At 36.6% G+C, this 17,012-nt stretch overlaps 1 protein-coding gene across 2 annotated transcripts in view; it reads right to left on the bottom strand.

The window, feature by feature from the left end:
• The window catches only part of PIK3CA (phosphatidylinositol-4,5-bisphosphate 3-kinase catalytic subunit alpha), a 41,045-nt gene extending 24,419 nt beyond the window's left edge, over positions 1 to 16,626 (bottom strand). The window contains exons 1-7 of one of the 2 annotated variants that reach the window (XM_085301203.1): positions 16,520 to 16,626; positions 16,258 to 16,425; positions 4,515 to 4,938; positions 3,083 to 3,292; positions 2,300 to 2,550; positions 788 to 1,033; positions 121 to 206 (exon numbers count right to left, since the gene is read on the bottom strand). In XM_085301203.1, coding sequence (XP_085157329.1) covers positions 121 to 206; positions 788 to 1,033; positions 2,300 to 2,550; positions 3,083 to 3,292; positions 4,515 to 4,866 — 1,145 coding nt within the window. In that variant the 5' untranslated portion in view covers positions 4,867 to 4,938; positions 16,258 to 16,425; positions 16,520 to 16,626. Of the gene's footprint in view, positions 1 to 120; positions 207 to 787; positions 1,034 to 2,299; positions 2,551 to 3,082; positions 3,293 to 4,514; positions 4,939 to 6,856; positions 6,909 to 16,257; positions 16,426 to 16,519 lie in introns of those variants that run through there. The other variant, XM_085301204.1, reaches the window with a different exon arrangement.
• Positions 16,627 to 17,012: the final 386 nt, after the last annotated feature.

Genomic DNA, 17,012 nt, shown 5'->3' with positions numbered 1-17,012 from the left:
GGCAAGCAATTCCTCGCAAGGAGCTCTACTTCAATAATGCTAAACATAGCCTATACTTCTGCAGTACTGTTGTTTAGGATGCCCTGAAAGTCAGGTTTTCTCTAGTCATTCTTAGTTTACCTGGGATTAGAACAAGGTACTCTCTGAGTATTCACATTGTCACACAAAGGCTCCCCTCCATGGTAGATACCTGTTCGAACATAGATCTGAAAACAATGTGCTGGTATTAGTACTATATTACAAGTGTTGCTGCAAACAAAGTTCTCATTCCAATCAACATGTACTACTGACTAAAACATACTACTCCTACATTTCTATCAAGTAAAAATAATTTGCAGTGTGACTTCAATGGAATTAAACATTATAAGAATCTAAAAGACTAATTCAAGGGAATTAGGCATCCCTTGAACAGAAGTGTTCCTAGCTATTGTAATACATTTTTAAACATAATCCTTAAACAGAATATGCAAGATAACAGAGACTGTTTTTTCTATTATATACTCAGTTGAATTGAACTACATAAACTGAGTTTTGTTCCATGAGATAGCAAGTATTTGGCTGAATACCAAAACTCATGCATTTTTCAGTAGTACATGGAAGTTTTCAGATACTAAAACATAGCTATATTTTTCAGAATTGAATGCTTAGATTTAAATAACTAAGTAGCCTAATTTTCTAACACGTTAAATAATGCATCTTTTCATACATAAATAYGGAACAGAAAACTCAAGAGATGACCTATGAGCCGCTGAAAATGATCTATGATGCCATACAGCATTTGCCTCACCTTGTCAATGTCTCGGATGTTCACATTTACGTAGGTTGCACAGAGGATTCTTATTCTGAGAGCACTATTTATAGACCAGAGAGATTTGGCTGTAGCTTCTCCATTCATATATGGCGTRGCTGTAGAAATGCGCCTAGAATAAGATGGCATTGTAAAGGTATCCAGTGGCAGCTGAGTATATAGGCTCTCTTTAGCCATCAGCATCAGATTAGGCATGCGACCAAGCATTATACAGCTTCTTATGTACTGCAAGAAAGCAGAATCTAAATTCAGTATATTTTAATTGTATGTTCTTGGTAAACAGTGCCAAAAAGTGTTCAGGAAAATATATAAAAACATATTTAAAGCACCCTTATTAAAGCTGTCCCTTTGTGAACACCTTTTACAACGTTCTCAGTTATAACACCCAACAGTTTGAATATTTTGCTGGATAGGATCATTCAGTAGCACTTTATACAGATGTTGAGAGATATGARTAACATCTACAACAATGGAAAACTGAACTGGAGACAGAAGAGAATTGATCTGTTTATGCGCAGCATGAATTAGCCATGCCACAGGAGGGAATCAATGCAGAATGACAAGTGAGGTTTTTCTGTTAGGGCTTCTTTGCTCAGGTACAGTGCAGCTCAAAGAAAACAGACTGCTTCCTAATTAAAGCTGTTTCTGGGATCAGCTTAGCTATTTTTGCATGGTATGCTTCTGAACTAGTCTACTGTGCAGACCTAGCTCAGGGGTCTGTGATACTCCTAGTGACAGGTAGAGAGCATAAAGCAAGGGACGGTGACATTCATTTGGTTCAGCTGCACTTACCAGCTTCAGCTCAACACTAATCTTGATGAACTCAAGTTAACTCCTTCAGCCTACCTGGTGCCCATTCAGGACTGAGTGCTGAGAGCTTTTAGTTTGCCAACAGTACTACAAAATGCAATGTGTCAAAACTGATCCAGCTCTGCACTGTAATTAGTAAACTCTTCTACAACATGGTACAGGTATACTGGATGCTTCTGAAGAAACCATGCTAGATCAAGTAAGTCTAGTGCTTGATCCCAAGATGACCGTGCAAAGCTAGTCATGTACGTCTGCATTTGCTACCCAGCTCCCACAGTTTAAAGTAGCYTTCCCCATTATTCAAGGTACCCCATTCTCCTCCTCTTTTTCAACTCTTGCTGTGAGAAGTCTGGGATGTTTCTGAAAGCATCTGCTATGGTTTTGTATCTGCTGTTAAACTACTTCATTCCAAGGAGAAAAATGACACCAGGCTAGCTTACCTTTTTTTTTTTTTTTTTTTTTTTTTTTTTTTTTTTTTTTTTTTTTTTTTTAATATATACGGTAACAAATATATACAGGGATTAGCCAACTAGTTTAAAGGACAAATACACTTAGTTTCTACCTTTTAGATCAGTTTAATGAAACAGCAAGCCAGTGAAAATTAGTTACTTTCCTCTCTCACAAATTTCAATTATTTCAGTGTGCTTCAAAAGAAATCCATTGTGTTATTGTGTTACTCACCTTATACTGGCTCAGTGGGTATTTTTCTAGCAAGTACTCATCACAGCCGCACACTTTTAAAATATACTTGCCCTGGTACTCCAAGACGCAGAGTTTCAGTTGTTCAGATGACAGCAACATACTTCGTGTTTTCTTCCTAATTGCTTCAGCAATAACTTGCTCAGGCACACAGTCATGATTGATTTTTAAGGTATATTTCTGCTTATCATTGTTTGGTGAGACTATTACCCATATTACCACTATAATTTGCCCTAGAATAAATGTGAAAATGATTTCAGTATACCATTTTTGGCACACAGTTTCAAAAAGACAGAGAATTGCTTGCAATACTACTGAAAGAAGCAGCCCCAAAGTAGCTAGAATAGTCCCAATKGCAGAGTGCTAATAGCTTCTGGAAGGAGCTATGTGTATTCTGCTTTCTTTTGACTGAAGTGCAAATTCGACGCTTCTACCCCTTCCAGCAGAGAAAGTATTTTTTATGAAAAGAAAAAAGAAAGGCTAACAAAGCTGTTTCTGCCCATAAAAAATAAAACTTGATTTACCAAATTGTATTTCAATATTTAAAGAAGTTACTAGAATACCAAAAAGATGCAATTACAAATTTTGCTGCRTTTTTTTGAACCTATTACTAAATGATCTTAAGTGAGAATAACTCAAGGCGCAAGATGTTGACACAGTATACTAAATACACTACAAAATCCAGTGATTTCTAAAGTCTCCAGCTGTATTCTTTGATATCAACCACTGAAAAAGCATTATATTTCTACAGCAAATATTTGTTACCTTTATCTAGTTTATTGTATATGTGTTTGGGTAGTTCAGGTGAAGATTCTACATTTGGAGGACAGACATATAATGCTCTACTATGCGGTGCATTGGCATCTCGAAGATCCACTGCTTCTTTACAAACATTAAGAATATTTCTTCTGAAATCTTGTACTTCTGGATCCTTAACCATGTCAAATTCACACACAGGCATGCCAATAGCAAAACCTACAATATTGAAGAAACAAGAGGAAATAATAATTGATAATTAAACTAAAGCTAAAGATTTCATCAATAACAGAAATACTTTAAGCAAAATTCAAACATACAAATGAAACCTAAAATATTTGTGCATTAACCATTGGACCACTGGCTTCCACTTGTATATTTATATTGCTTTATCTCATTCAAAGAGCAACATCATTCTGAAGCTAAGCGCACTCAGCATTCCCCAAAATGGTTAGAAAATGGGTGTACATTCACTGAAAATCCTGGGAATCTTATATTACTATTCTCAATGCTAAAAACCCTTCTGGAGGGAAAGGACCAGTAAAAACTCCCTTTGAAGTCAGTATATAAAGTTTCTTAAGTGGGCCAGAGAAGCTGTGATGTCCAGTTCTCTTCAAACCAGGCCATATTATTTACCTACAACTGTCTTTTTTTTTTTTTTTTTTGACATACCAACACTATTTAAAGTGTGACAAGCAACCAAGAGATACTGATTTATCTTTTTGTGCATGAATATAGCCTGCCAAATGGAAAATTTTAATTGTCCTGATACACAGTTATCTACCCTTATCATCTGTAAGTTCCTGAACAGGTTAAGTGTTACAAAATAGAAAAAAATTTACCTATGACACATTCATAGCAATTAAATGATTTAACAATTAGAAGCACCCCAGAACAACTACTTCTAGTTGACAAATCTTTGCACAGCATCATACATCTGCTAGCAACTAAGGGAAGGGGTACATTGGTAGTATCTGAAATTAAGACACGTAACACTAGTCTGTCTAGGTTTTCTCCATAGATAATGGAGAGTGATAAGGATCTCCAGAGACGATTCAAAGCRTTACAACCTGTCTCTCTTCTATCCCTCGCACCTCAAGTTTCCCCCCCCYCCAAGTTCTTTTTACAGCAAAGTGGGAAACACCCCCTCGCTTCTGATACCTTGCTTTCTAAGCAAGATACAGCAGTTGTAAAATCTGTGCTACTGCAACTATAGTTTAAGACTTGTAATTAAATCCTCTTGTACTTTTCCCTAGCTACCACAATTCTGTAAAGCATCTTTGGACATTTGATGCAACCACTGATGGTTACAGAATGCAAGTTCTGACAAATACAGATGCAAGAACCAACAAATACAACTTGATTCAGTTCTTTGGTTTGTATTTTGAAGAGAAGAAACCAGATAAATAGATTAACTATGTTTAAGAACAGATTATCTCACCTATTTCTCTATTAAGAATCTTTTCTTCTCTGTTACCTACTGGTTCAATGACTTTTAGAAAAGGTTGAAAGAGCCGCAGGTCACAAAGTCTCCGTGTTTCATCAAAAAATTCTTCTCTTTCTGCTTCTTGGGTAACACTTACAAAAATGTAAGATGATTCATCTTGAAGGAGCTGATAGAGAGGGTATTTTCTTGCTTCTTTAAAGAGTTCATGTTTAATAGTTAGTAATGTGGCCTCACGGAGGCATTCTAGAGTCACTATCATTCCATTTGGTAGAAGACACTCCACAAGGATCCTCGGTGGCATCAAGTGGATGCCCCATAGTTCACCAGATGATGGCCGTGGAGGCATTTTTTTGGACTTCTGATGATTTTATAATGGAAAATTTTCAAGTAGTGAAAGTAGTGATTTGTATGAACAAACCTAAATGAAACCAAGAAATTTAAACATTAAAATTTAAACTGTAAACATTACAAGGAATTTTAAATAAAAAACTGTTCAAACCCCTCTTATATTTTTAGTTGAATATTAAAAGATATATTCTTTTCTTTGTTCTGAGATCTGCTACCTTGGCCAGATGTCCCAGATTTCTTGTAATAAAACTTTAAATTTCCTTCTCTTCTGTGTTTATCACTCTTAGTTTTACAGAGCTCCCTACAGCCTCTTTTTCACAATAATCCTAGACTATTTAGTCCTCCTCTGCTCAGGTCATTCAATGTTTTTGATAATCCTTGACACCTTTTTTGTACCTTTTCCAGCTTTACTATATCCTTTTTGCAGGGTGAGGGGGGAAACTACCACAGCTTCACAGAATACCCAAGGTGCAAGTGGAGCATGCATTTACATGGTGATATAACAACATTTTCTGTTGCTTTCCTAATTAATCCTATTAAATTTGCTTCTCTGATTGCCACAGAGCACTAAGAGATTTTCACTGAATGATCTATCAGAGACCTAAGCTCTTATTCCAGAGCATTAAGTTACCTCAGAGGCCATCATACATTATGCAAAGCTTTAATAGTGCATTAYTTACACTTAGCCCAAAATTTCATTAAATTCAGTATTTACAATATCAGAGGGTATCAACTGACATCTAGGGAACAGTCCATCACACCTCMTTCATCAACCAAGTATTCTGAAAGCAGAGCACTAGGATAACTATCGGGTTACTATTCAAAAAAGCTATTMTTAGTCATCTGCTTAAAGAATCCGCTTACAAATGTCCCTCTATCATAGTTTCTCTTCTTTAATAATGGGGGAAAAAAAAAAAAGAGAGAGGGAGAGAAAATTTAACTTCACAACCCCTTCTGTCTCAGAGCTTTCCAAAAGCTCTGACTGCAGGGAAGAAAAGATGCTATGCTTGCCCTTTGCTCAGCAGATTGGGGAAAGAAGTCATGACTYTCAGCTTCACACTTCCCTTTGTAYTTATTTAAAGGAAAAGTTGTCTTCCTAGTATCTCCAGTACTTGCTTTTGCCACGCTTCAGTTCTTAAATGGCATGAGAATGACAATATTTTCCCAAATCCATTGCCTCCTAATGAATTCAGGAAAGCAATAGTGCTCTAAAGTGCCACTGCTGGATTAGAAAAACGCTTTTCCACTCGCATCTCATGCATATTCAGAAGTGTTTTTGCTACTATAAAGAACTGACTTCTTTTTTTAAAAAAAAGAGCTTACACTCTACAGAAGCTATTTTACTTTCCTCATCATTGCAACAGTCTCAGTGAGCAGATGCTGAAATGGTAAGTTCTAGGCACATTTAGTGTATATAAAGAGCCAAACTTGAAAAGCTTACAGTTACAAAACTTTACAAATGAGCTAAAATAACACCATTCAGAGTAACTTGGAGACTTCTGAATTACTGATAACTGTTTTGGTTTACAGATAAAAAGAAATAGACAGAACATTAAATAGGATCTTTTTGATCAGCTAAAGCATGACACAGAATTCCTCCCCATAAAGCTGAATCACATGCTTATATTTACATTTCTTAATTACAAGCATAGGCAAAAACACATTACTGTTAAGGAATATACCCGAGTTAAAAGCAAACAAACCAAATAAGAACTGGTAATTGTAAGAACTTTTCTGTCCACAGAGACAATGATATAAATGGACCACAATCAAATTAAATATTCACAGTACAGACTGAGTTTATTCTAGCAGCCTTTCAAGTTCAGTTCCACAATCCTGTTCAGGCTTCTCTGAATCGGTGATTGTAAGATCACATCTTCTCCCTGCCCAAAGCAGGAGCTCTCATTCTTCACCACGCTGGCACTGGTACTCCCGGAACCAGCTCAATAAAGGGTCCAGATGGATTAAACTGAAAGAAAACCACTCACTTTTCTTTTTCCTGGGTTAGCTTCTCCTGTTTCAGCTGTCTTACCAAGTTCACCATGGAGTCAGATGAACACTAGGGTCTATACAAGGGAAGGAGCAGAACTGTAACACTGCTGAGCCAGCTCAACTTCAGAAACTGTGCTTTCAAAGCAAAATTTTTTTTCCACCAACAATTACTAACAAAGAAATGGAGATGGGGTGGAGGAGAAATAAACCAAGTCCTTTCAGACAGGTGTCTTTTCAAAATAAATTTTATTCTTTGRCTTTTTTAAAAAATTCAAGTGTTAAAAACTAACTCAGTACATTTCTTTAGAGACTGCCAAAGGTCCAACCTACAAATCGCTCTTTTTAGAGCAAAGCAGCTTTCATTTTAAATTGGAAAACAGACATTTGCTGGAACCGTGTATATAGTCATTCTGTGTGCATATTCATTTTGCTTGTACATGTAAGCACGCCTCCAGGGTTTGGATTTGGAAAGCAAAAACGTAAACAGAAACAGTTTTGAAGTACAGTTGGCAGCTTGTGTTTCTGCACACTTTCAAATCTGGAGGGCTGCCTAAAATAAATAGAATCAATTATGTTCTTCGACAGTAAAAGTAGTATAATTTTAAGAGAATTCTAGACAGATGTTATTTAGATCCAATTCAGGGTACATGCAAACACTTCAAATGAATGCTATAACCACACCTGCCATCCCTGACCTTCCAAAAATATACTTTAAACCTTTTTCCCTGCAAAAAATTCCAGGATGCCACAGATGTCGCACAAAGGCCAAACTCAAAGCCACTCRCTGATCAAACTATGTTGTGTTGAATTGATTAGAGCCTTCATGACGCATCTTCTATCACTAACCTTACTATGCACCTAACATAGGAGTGATTACACTTTGAAACCGCATTCAAAAACTAAAATACATATGGAAGAAAAAACAGGGAAGTTGTACTACACCTCTCTCAGAATACCAATTCCTACTTGCTTCCCTATAAACACACTATCACATTAATGCTAACTTACATATTTCCCTAAGGTAGAAATTTGCTATAGTCAAACAATTCTCAAAAGAATTCCTTCGCCCGTGTGGAATGGAGGTTGATGTGGAAGAAATTCAGCAAGAACTGTACCACAAGAGAGGCAAGATGGTTCCCAAGCTTAGTTTGCTTAAATATCATCATCACAGAAAGTACTTCTTTGAGCTACTGTATAGTTATGATCAGTCTCCAGTCCTTACCCTCGACAGAGAGGAGGAATTTTCCCCCCCCCCCCCCAATAAACGCAGTACTCGTCCATCTCTACCTTGGTGATAATGTTTTTGCATAGCACCCATGCTTTGTGAAACTCTGCATGAATCACCTGCATCTACAACCAGTCTAGAAGCTACGATCTGGAAATCGTCTTTAGATCAAAACCGTAACTTTCTGACCCTTGGGAGAAACTCTTTTGCCCACAAAGTCTTGCTTTAAAGAAAAGGCGGCGCTGGTATGCAGCAGACTCAACAGCATACAGTACCACAGCACACTTGGACAAGCAAACACAAGTAATGCAAACACAGAGCAGATGGGTTGTATGCATGTAAGCATGGTTTTCCTTCCTCCCTCTCAACACTCAGAGTCCTGTTAACATTATCCTATTAACATATCCAGGGCTAAAATTTATTGGTGATATATACTGTATTTAGTTATCAAACTAAATACAAGAACATTTATACCTGCTGATTGAGAAGCATTACTAGTATGTGGGCTATAACACAATGTACTGCTATTTTACAAAAATAAAAAAGAAAAATTCTATTTTTCTCACAAAACAGAAATAAAACAAAATGAACTTGAGTCTAAAATCCACATATATGTTCTCCTACAGACAGCTGAGACTATTGTAGCCATTTCTGTCACATTCTTACACATCAGAGCCCTGTGCATCCATAGCTCTGTGGGACACCCTGGTAGTATTTTTCCCACTGTTTAGTGTTCTTTGTACACAACATTTTGGCTAGAAGACTCTCAGAAACATGAGTGCTGCCGATCTAAATTTTGCATATCTTGTAAAAAAAGGACTGTTACCCTTCAGTATATATGGAATCTAGATTATCATATCAAGCAAGAATACATAAATGAACTTTTATGAATTTCTCTGCTAGCAAATGTGGAGAACCACTCCTTCCTAAGAAGGTCACTCACTTCTGCAGATACTCTGTTTACAGAATAGATGAGTGACTCGACTTTCGCAATCTAGAGATTACTCACAAACATTCTATCAATTCCACATGGATGTCAACATTTGGCAATCATGATATAAATACTACAGTCAACTGATGAGGCTTTTTTCTGTTTGTAATTTATCTGTAGACAAGTTCTGGAAAGAGGGATGCTCCATTTAATAGTAATATCTCCGTCTTAAAAAGCAGGTTGTAGACCCATTGCCCAAGTCTACGGGCCAGTCTAGGGGAAAACATCATTTTGTTCACTTTATGCTACTGATAAACTAAGATAAGTCTCCTAATAACCCTCAATTATTCTTCAGCCTTTGCAAGAAGGGAAACTCTTCCACCTATTACGTACCAACTGGCAAAAATCTGATAAATATAAAGAAAAGTCAGAAGTAGAAATAAACTGTGCTGAACCACGGCATTAAACACATTAAATGTGGGATGCTCATGCAAGAAAGTACCACATCCTAAAAATGGAACCATGTAATCCTGCACTGCTATAAAGATCAGCTAAAGTTTCAAAATCAATCCAAGAGATACTCAATACAACTTTATTAGTCTATACTTGAAACTGAATTAGTTATTCAATGGACTATTATACCTAATTGAAGTCTATCAGCTTTTCCAATTGTAAGAAATTTCATTACATTGCTTTCAAAGACAGGACACAGCAATGACCTGTAATATTCTGTGGTATCTTCTGTATCAGAGTTGCTCGTTAGAATGTGTGTGTAGATTTACTTTCTTTTCCAGTTACAAATTTCCTCTAGACTATTACCATTTTCTTCTAAATAAAAAAGCCTTCTTCTTATTAAACATTCCAACTATTTGTATGTGTTCTGGTTAAGTTTACTTCCAGGGGCAGCACTTTTCAGAATGCAAAGTTTATATTCTGTTTTGGCTCCAAAATTCTATTCTTCTGCTGTGTGATAAAGCAATAAAACTGCTTCAGACTAGATATTTTCAGTTCGGTCCTTTGTTCTTCCCACTTGCCAAACTGGGATTTTCCCAAAACCCAGAAGACTAGCAGAAAAACATCTGAAATTGTCCTCTACTGCAACACTATGCACAGATTTAAACAGCAACAGTACTGCTTTGTTTATAATAGAAAGCAGAATAAGATGATTATATCCCAGTTACGTCTTTGCATTTCTTGCATATCACTTTCACCTTCATTATTTCACAACAAAGGAGCAGATATGCAGACTGCTCATCTGATCACAAAGAACAGCTCGAGCTCACGGGAAACAAAAAGGATTTAACACTATCCAAAACCCATCCTCCTAGGATTTTATTTCCTTCTAAAACAGACAGGCAAGTATTTTCAAATGCTACCAATTTTATTTGTAGTTATCTACAGCTTTTCTTTCTTTTTTTCTTTCTAACAGTGCTGAACATCTTTGCTCTGTTCCAGTCAGAATTACAATTGCAGTCTCTGTAGAAGCATCTTCAGAATTTGCACTACAGCAGAAATACAACATTGTTTTTTCCTGCATAATGAAATTTTGTCAGAAATTAACAAAATGAAGTTTTAGTTTAGTTATGTATGAGAACACGGTCTGACTGTGCTTCAGAWTTGTGACTTCATAATATTTATCTTAAATGCAGATATTTATTTCGTTCTAGACTACAATATTCTTGCATTCTGGTTGTACTGAATTTCAGATACCATGAGTAAAATCAAGGGGGAGATCATACTGAAGAGAGAAGTCACTATAAAGTATTGTCTGAGAGGGAAGAAAAAAAAAGTTACTGAAAAATTTTAATATCAAACATCTGAAATGAAAACAGATTGAAGGGTTAAAAAAAAAAGAGAGAGAAAGAGAGAGAAAGAGAGAGAGACTTCAAAGCCCCCAAATTTACGGCTGCTGCATCCTGAAATTTAAGAAAAAAACATCTTTCTAAATTCTAAGGTTTTGATACTGGATTTTGTTCAAATCCTCTTGCTCACCGTCCCCTACTGATGCAGGCATATTGTTTATAACTTCACTATCTGGGAGCCATGATCACAGGATCATGAGAAAGAAGTATTTGCAAATTGCTGGTGACCTCTACAACTCCCACTATAACTGTAYTTTTCCTCTAGGGATCCTATGACATATGAAGAGCAAAATATCTGTCCTAGAACATTTTCTTCCAGTTAAAAACACTTTTTTTTTTGGTAAACAAAAGGAAGCCGAGAAACAATTACTTTTTTTAGTCCAAAATCATTCAATAATTCCACTTCCAGCTTTACTTTAACGAGACAAATTTTGTATTCATAGAAAATAGTAGTCATAAAGCATCATGAAGAATTTGATAGGCACTATTCTCTCCCAACATTTCACATTTCTGTTCACTTGTACTATTTAAACCATTAGTTTGGCTCACTATGCAGCAAGATGAAAGTTATTCTCCCATCTGACTGTGTTCTGGCTGGAGCTATTCCACCACACCTAGGTGTGCACGCCAAAGCTCGGTGACCTGCACCCCAACTCTTTCAAGCTGCTGAATTCAAAAGACTTAAAGGCAGGCAACAAGATCTGAGCAACAACTTATTTTGTAGCATTAGAAGTAAGTTAYAAGGTTTTCCTCTGACTACCTACCTTTATATTCTTGTTTTAAATAGGTGGCAAACATTTACTATATGAACATCAGAGAACATGAACCAAAATCACGCCACAAACCGTATTCTCCATGCTACAGACATTAAGGGCTTCGATTTCATTTTTTTCATGTAAAAATCCTCTATTGCTTTTGGAGATTAGTACAAGACAATGAAAACAAAAGATTATTCTAGAGTTTCTTTCATGAAACTAGATTAGACAGGCAACAAATACTAAAGAAAAAGTATCTCCACCTTAAATAATGCTGTTTACTCTTCTTCCTATGTTTCTTCCCATCCTCCCACCTTTTGAGGATATTTGGAACCCAGACAGTAAACAGGATCTTCAAAAACAGGAAGTGCTGGCACACAGACAAGGACAAGAAGTCAGAGCAGAGAGAATCCAGGTGCTCTGCTTTCTGTCCTGGTTCGAGCCTTTACCTAATGCAAAAACCTACGTAATTCTTGGTGCTGATCTCCCCCAGGCACGTCTCCTTGGCTTTTAGGAGCACTTCTTTCCTGCAATAAGACGATCTGCTAGTTCTACTAAAAATTTCCTTTACTGTGACATATGCGTAGAACAGCAGGTAAAGAAATGCGGTAAAACAGTGGAGGTATTGCAGTCCTCAGACAGCTTAGCTTGAGATCAACATACCTAATAAAATCATCAGTAAGGTTCAGTCTACAATGATCATCTCACCAGCTCACATGGATGGAGGGCACAGAAAGAAACGCACACGTTYGTAAGACAACTGGACTGAGATTAAGCCAATTTCTGCTTACTTACATTTAACTTCATTTGAATAAGACCCACCCTGTAAGCCACTCCTTTATTACATAGGAAAGCCCCCCCAAAACACCAGCTCAACAGATTTTGGGTTGCACCCCGTTGTGTACTTCTCATAAAACATTTATTAGAATGAAGTCTCACAGCCACTTCAAGTGGAGATAAAGAACCTTTCCATACTGAAAGAACTACTCCAGGGTCTTAAAGCAACTGGCATATAAAAATTTAATTTGGGGATGGCAGTGAGTAGCAGTATTTTTGCAAATTTTTAATGTCAAGCATAGAAAACACTGAACTAGAAAATTTTCTGTTCTGTAATCCAAACATAAATTGGCTTTTCATTAATTCCATCTTCCCTAACTCCTATAGCCAAGCAGCATATGTAGAAATATGGGTCTAGTTTGCAGGGGCTTACTGGATGCAATTTTACTTCTGACAGAACATTTGTAAGGATCCATGTACCTCAGCAAGAGGCATGGACACAGTTTTTCTTTGTTTTAAGCTTTCAAGTTAAAAAACTTCCCACCCTGTCCACATCAGAGTCTCTTGTAATAGGCGATTTAAAGATTTATTTAAACCATCCGAAGCCAAGTGAACCAAAAGCTCAGGCTGCNAAAAAAAAAAAAAAAAAAAAAAAGGTTTTCCATTGAGGTATTTCTTAATTCACTTTTTAAAAATTATCTGTTGAGAGAAGGCAGCTTGTGATAGAGACAAAGGCAAATACTAGATGAAAAATTCAGATTCTGCTGGCTATACCTTCTTGAACTATGAATGGCCAAAGTGAATAATTCAGCAAAGATGGTCCTATGCAGATGTAAAGTAAGATAAGCAAGCGAATCCAGTTCTTTGTGAGTAGTTTGACCCCTTGCTGGTAGTCGCCTATTTCTACACAACCTACAGTCACCACACTGAAAAGTGGTGGCTTTTCAGAAGTCATTTAAAAATAATGAAGCATGACTCTGTAGAAGATTTGTTTGCGATACAAAGTCACTCAGTGGTCTTGAATTCGGTATTTATTTAGCAATATATGATAAACTTGTCAGATGATGAGCACTAACATTTTCCCATAAAGAGTAGTAACAAGCCTTTACTGACTACAGCAGCAGGTTGWGACTGTATTTCATATCCTTGTGCACCAAGTGTGTGAGGTGCAAAGCAGGATGCTGCAGAGCTACAAAGCATCTGCCTCCAGYACATACTCCTACAGGACTTTACCTGCTAAAGGGCATGGATTTTCTTTCTTTCTTTCTTTCTTTTAATTTTTTTTATTTTTAATGGGTGTTGCACCTAAGTGCCTCAGAAGATTCGGTCTTCTATGAGGGATAGCAGAAATTATTAATTACTGATTTTGTAAGCAAATTTGACTGCTGCATCTAAGGTAGAAACTAGTTTCCCTGGAACTTCAAGTTCTTTTTTACTCTTGTTGTATGCAGTGACCCAACTTAGCTCTTGTTGAATAGCATTTCTCTCTGCGCTTGCAGGTTAAACTCCAAAGCAACAATTTGACTTCTGAGACGCTAACATAGCCACAAGATGTGTGTTCAAGCAGTGCAAACAAACATCACTCACTGTGGCTACGTATGTCATTGTGCTTTGCATGTTTCAGCCTGAAATATAAAAAAAGTAGTTATGGTAAACTGTGACAAACAGTCCTTCCTCCTGTTTAATTAAATGTTTATCATTTCTGTATAAGTCTGTTCGAAGCATTTGCTTTGCAAACTGTATGTTCTGCAAACACTAAAACACTATTGCAAGTGTGGGCTACTGAGACATTAAGCTTGTTAATGGTGTATCTCTTTTTCTATACTTTAAGCTCTTGCCCAAGTTGCTTCTCTGATGAGGTTAAGATATGAGCAATTTGTGCTTACTATATCTGAAAGAAACTGCTAATATTTGCCTAAATAGAAAATATTTATAAGCAACATGAACTTTCCACAGAAAAAAGTGACATAAGCTCATAGGTATTTACACAACGAGCATTAGCAACATCTGTTCAGTAATTTCAAGGTTTCTAAGCTTCCCTGCTTGAAAAGTCACTTCCATATCTGTAGCGAGTTAAATGCTTCGTGACTAAGGCACACATAGCCTATCACTGCAATTCTTGTAAAGAGGACTGTAGTGATAGGCAACTTTAGAAGGACAGGATTTTCCTTAAGGAGGGGAAAAAAAAAAAAAAAAAAAAACAACCCACCCACACAGATACTGTTGGTTGTCAGTCACTGCTATTAAAATAATTTCATACATCTGCACAAACAAGGAAGTACTTCAAATACAAGATTCTTTGGGAACAGTTTGTTAATGTTATTGTAGATGTGTATATTCAAAAAGATATTTTCAGCCTGGTGAACTTCAACTTTAGGATAGAACAAAAAATTATGAAAGTCTAAATAGCACAGATTTAATTTCAATCTATAAAAACCACCAATTAGGGAAGAGCGGATACATCACAACTTTATTTAATATGTGCATATATTTATATATTTTAAGAACTTGCCCGCATACTAGGACAACAAGAAAGATTAGAAGTTGTAGTCATGGTTATACTTCTCATATCACTTTGTAGTTCCTTGTGATACTTTCCTGCCTGCTGATGTACAATGAAAGGCTTTGAAAAGGGGTGATGAAAGACGAATTGCAGAGTAATTTGACAATACTTGTAAGCAGAGTTTCTGCTGTTAGTAATAGCTTTTGTTCTCCTTTTCTTCAAGTATAAACTATACACTCTTATTGTTCATTGCCTCCCATTTTCTTTCTTAATCTCTTTGCAATAGTTGTCATCTTCCTCTACAGGTCAAAAATATTCCAAGGTTGGAGATATCAGAGATCAATAGAGGACTGCTGAGCAATAATAGCTACATCAGTGCTTTATCCTCCAATTCAGAGCAAGTTGAAGAGGAACGCAAGTTGTTTATAATTTTGCTCATCACAACTCAGTTAGCAGTCGAACACAAACAATGCACGTACGCATTACCTTCTCAATTAAAATGTTAAGATCCACTTTAAAAATATCTGCCACATATTAAGAAGTTCATATAACTGGTCAAAGATACTCTCTACGATGAGAGCATCTTAATTACACATGCTACTATTTTACACCAAAGCATAAACATAATTTAATACGAAAGAAATAAAAATTCATCTTTGTAATAGACTTGCTAGGCTAAGAACGTCACCCACAGGCACACTCTAGACACATCTTCAACTGCATACCACAATCAAGACTACTCAAGCTGTCTGGGTCTTGCTAAAAATTAGCTATTCCACTTAAATGCCAGAGGTTTTCTTGGGACAACTGCTCTTCTGCCTTACTTAATGGCAAAACTGAAGGAGGTTTCACAGAGCATGTAATTGCAAGATGACAACATACATTGTATTAATCACTTCACTCCCACCAGTGGAGACTACTCTGATAACTGATAAGTAGAAATGGTTGCTCAACATCCATATAAACCTTTTCAGAATCTGTCAGAAGAGAAGTTTACAGGTTCATTACTATCACCTCCACTCTTATAATTCCGCCATAGCATTTGCTGATTACTGTGGTCATAGCTGGGAATATGAGCACAAACACAATTTGTAAAGAAGGAGATACGTTATGTAATCAAAGCCATTTAATGACCACAAAAATCATATTTTTCAGTATTTGGAGTGGAAGTTTTTTATTTCTCTATCTGAAAGGAAAGTCTACCAAGAAATGTTTCCTTATGCTTGTACTATTAGCTTTAATTGTCAAAACTATGTTTGCTGCCAGGAGCGCAGTTAAGTGTTTTCTGGCCGTAATGATAAATTAATTAAATGGCATAAGCACTTAAATTTGATAATAACATACCACATTGCACAAGATGTAGTTGTGAAGTTTGAGAAAGAAACAATTCATCTCCACTCTGCTTGCTTGGTAACCAGTCTTTACTCTCTGCTCATTCTTACTTTGTGCCTGCAGCATCATATTTTCAGCGCTTAGTTCACTTGCACCTATACAGTGATTGGTCTCATTTTCCTAGAAAACGAGCAGTCAGAAGGTCTCAAGTTACAGGGAATTCTGCTCAAACTCTTAGATTCTGATCATAGAAGAGACAGGTATTTCTACTTACGGCTAATTAGTCTCCAATGAAGTGCTGAATTTTGAGCATTTTCTTCTTCTCTCAATACCACTTAAGATTTCTTACATTTTGAAGAGGTTAAGAACTGCTTGTTTCTTTGTTGCCTGCCAATAGCTGAAAGAACGAATTAGGCTGCAACAATGAGTAATTTTTTGATGTGTGCACGTGCACCTATGCACACGCTCACACAGCAGAGATAATATCCTCCACAAGAACTCAGGGCTAAACAGTTGATTAACACACTATTTTCCCAGATAACAGCTGGAACCTGATCAGAAGGTCTATACTTAGTCTATGCTTCTGGAAGAAGCATGACAAATTAAAAGCGAGAGTTACGATGAGGAACAGTCTTGGAACCCACTGAAGAAGAGGCATTCGGCACTGCATTAAGTACTGGCAAAAGTCTTCTTCTAAAGCATCAATATCATTATTTTATGGGCTGAATAAGGACAGTGCATACTTTTATCCTGAAATGCTAAATTTT

The sequence above is a fragment of the Rhea americana genome, unplaced genomic scaffold (assembly GCF_003343005.1).
Source record: "Rhea americana isolate MKP2758 unplaced genomic scaffold, rheAme1 scaffold_174, whole genome shotgun sequence".
Classification (NCBI taxonomy): Eukaryota; Metazoa; Chordata; class Aves; order Rheiformes; family Rheidae; genus Rhea; species Rhea americana.
The sequence above is the reverse complement of the archived record's forward strand: the minus strand, read 5'-3'. Positions and strand labels throughout refer to the sequence as shown.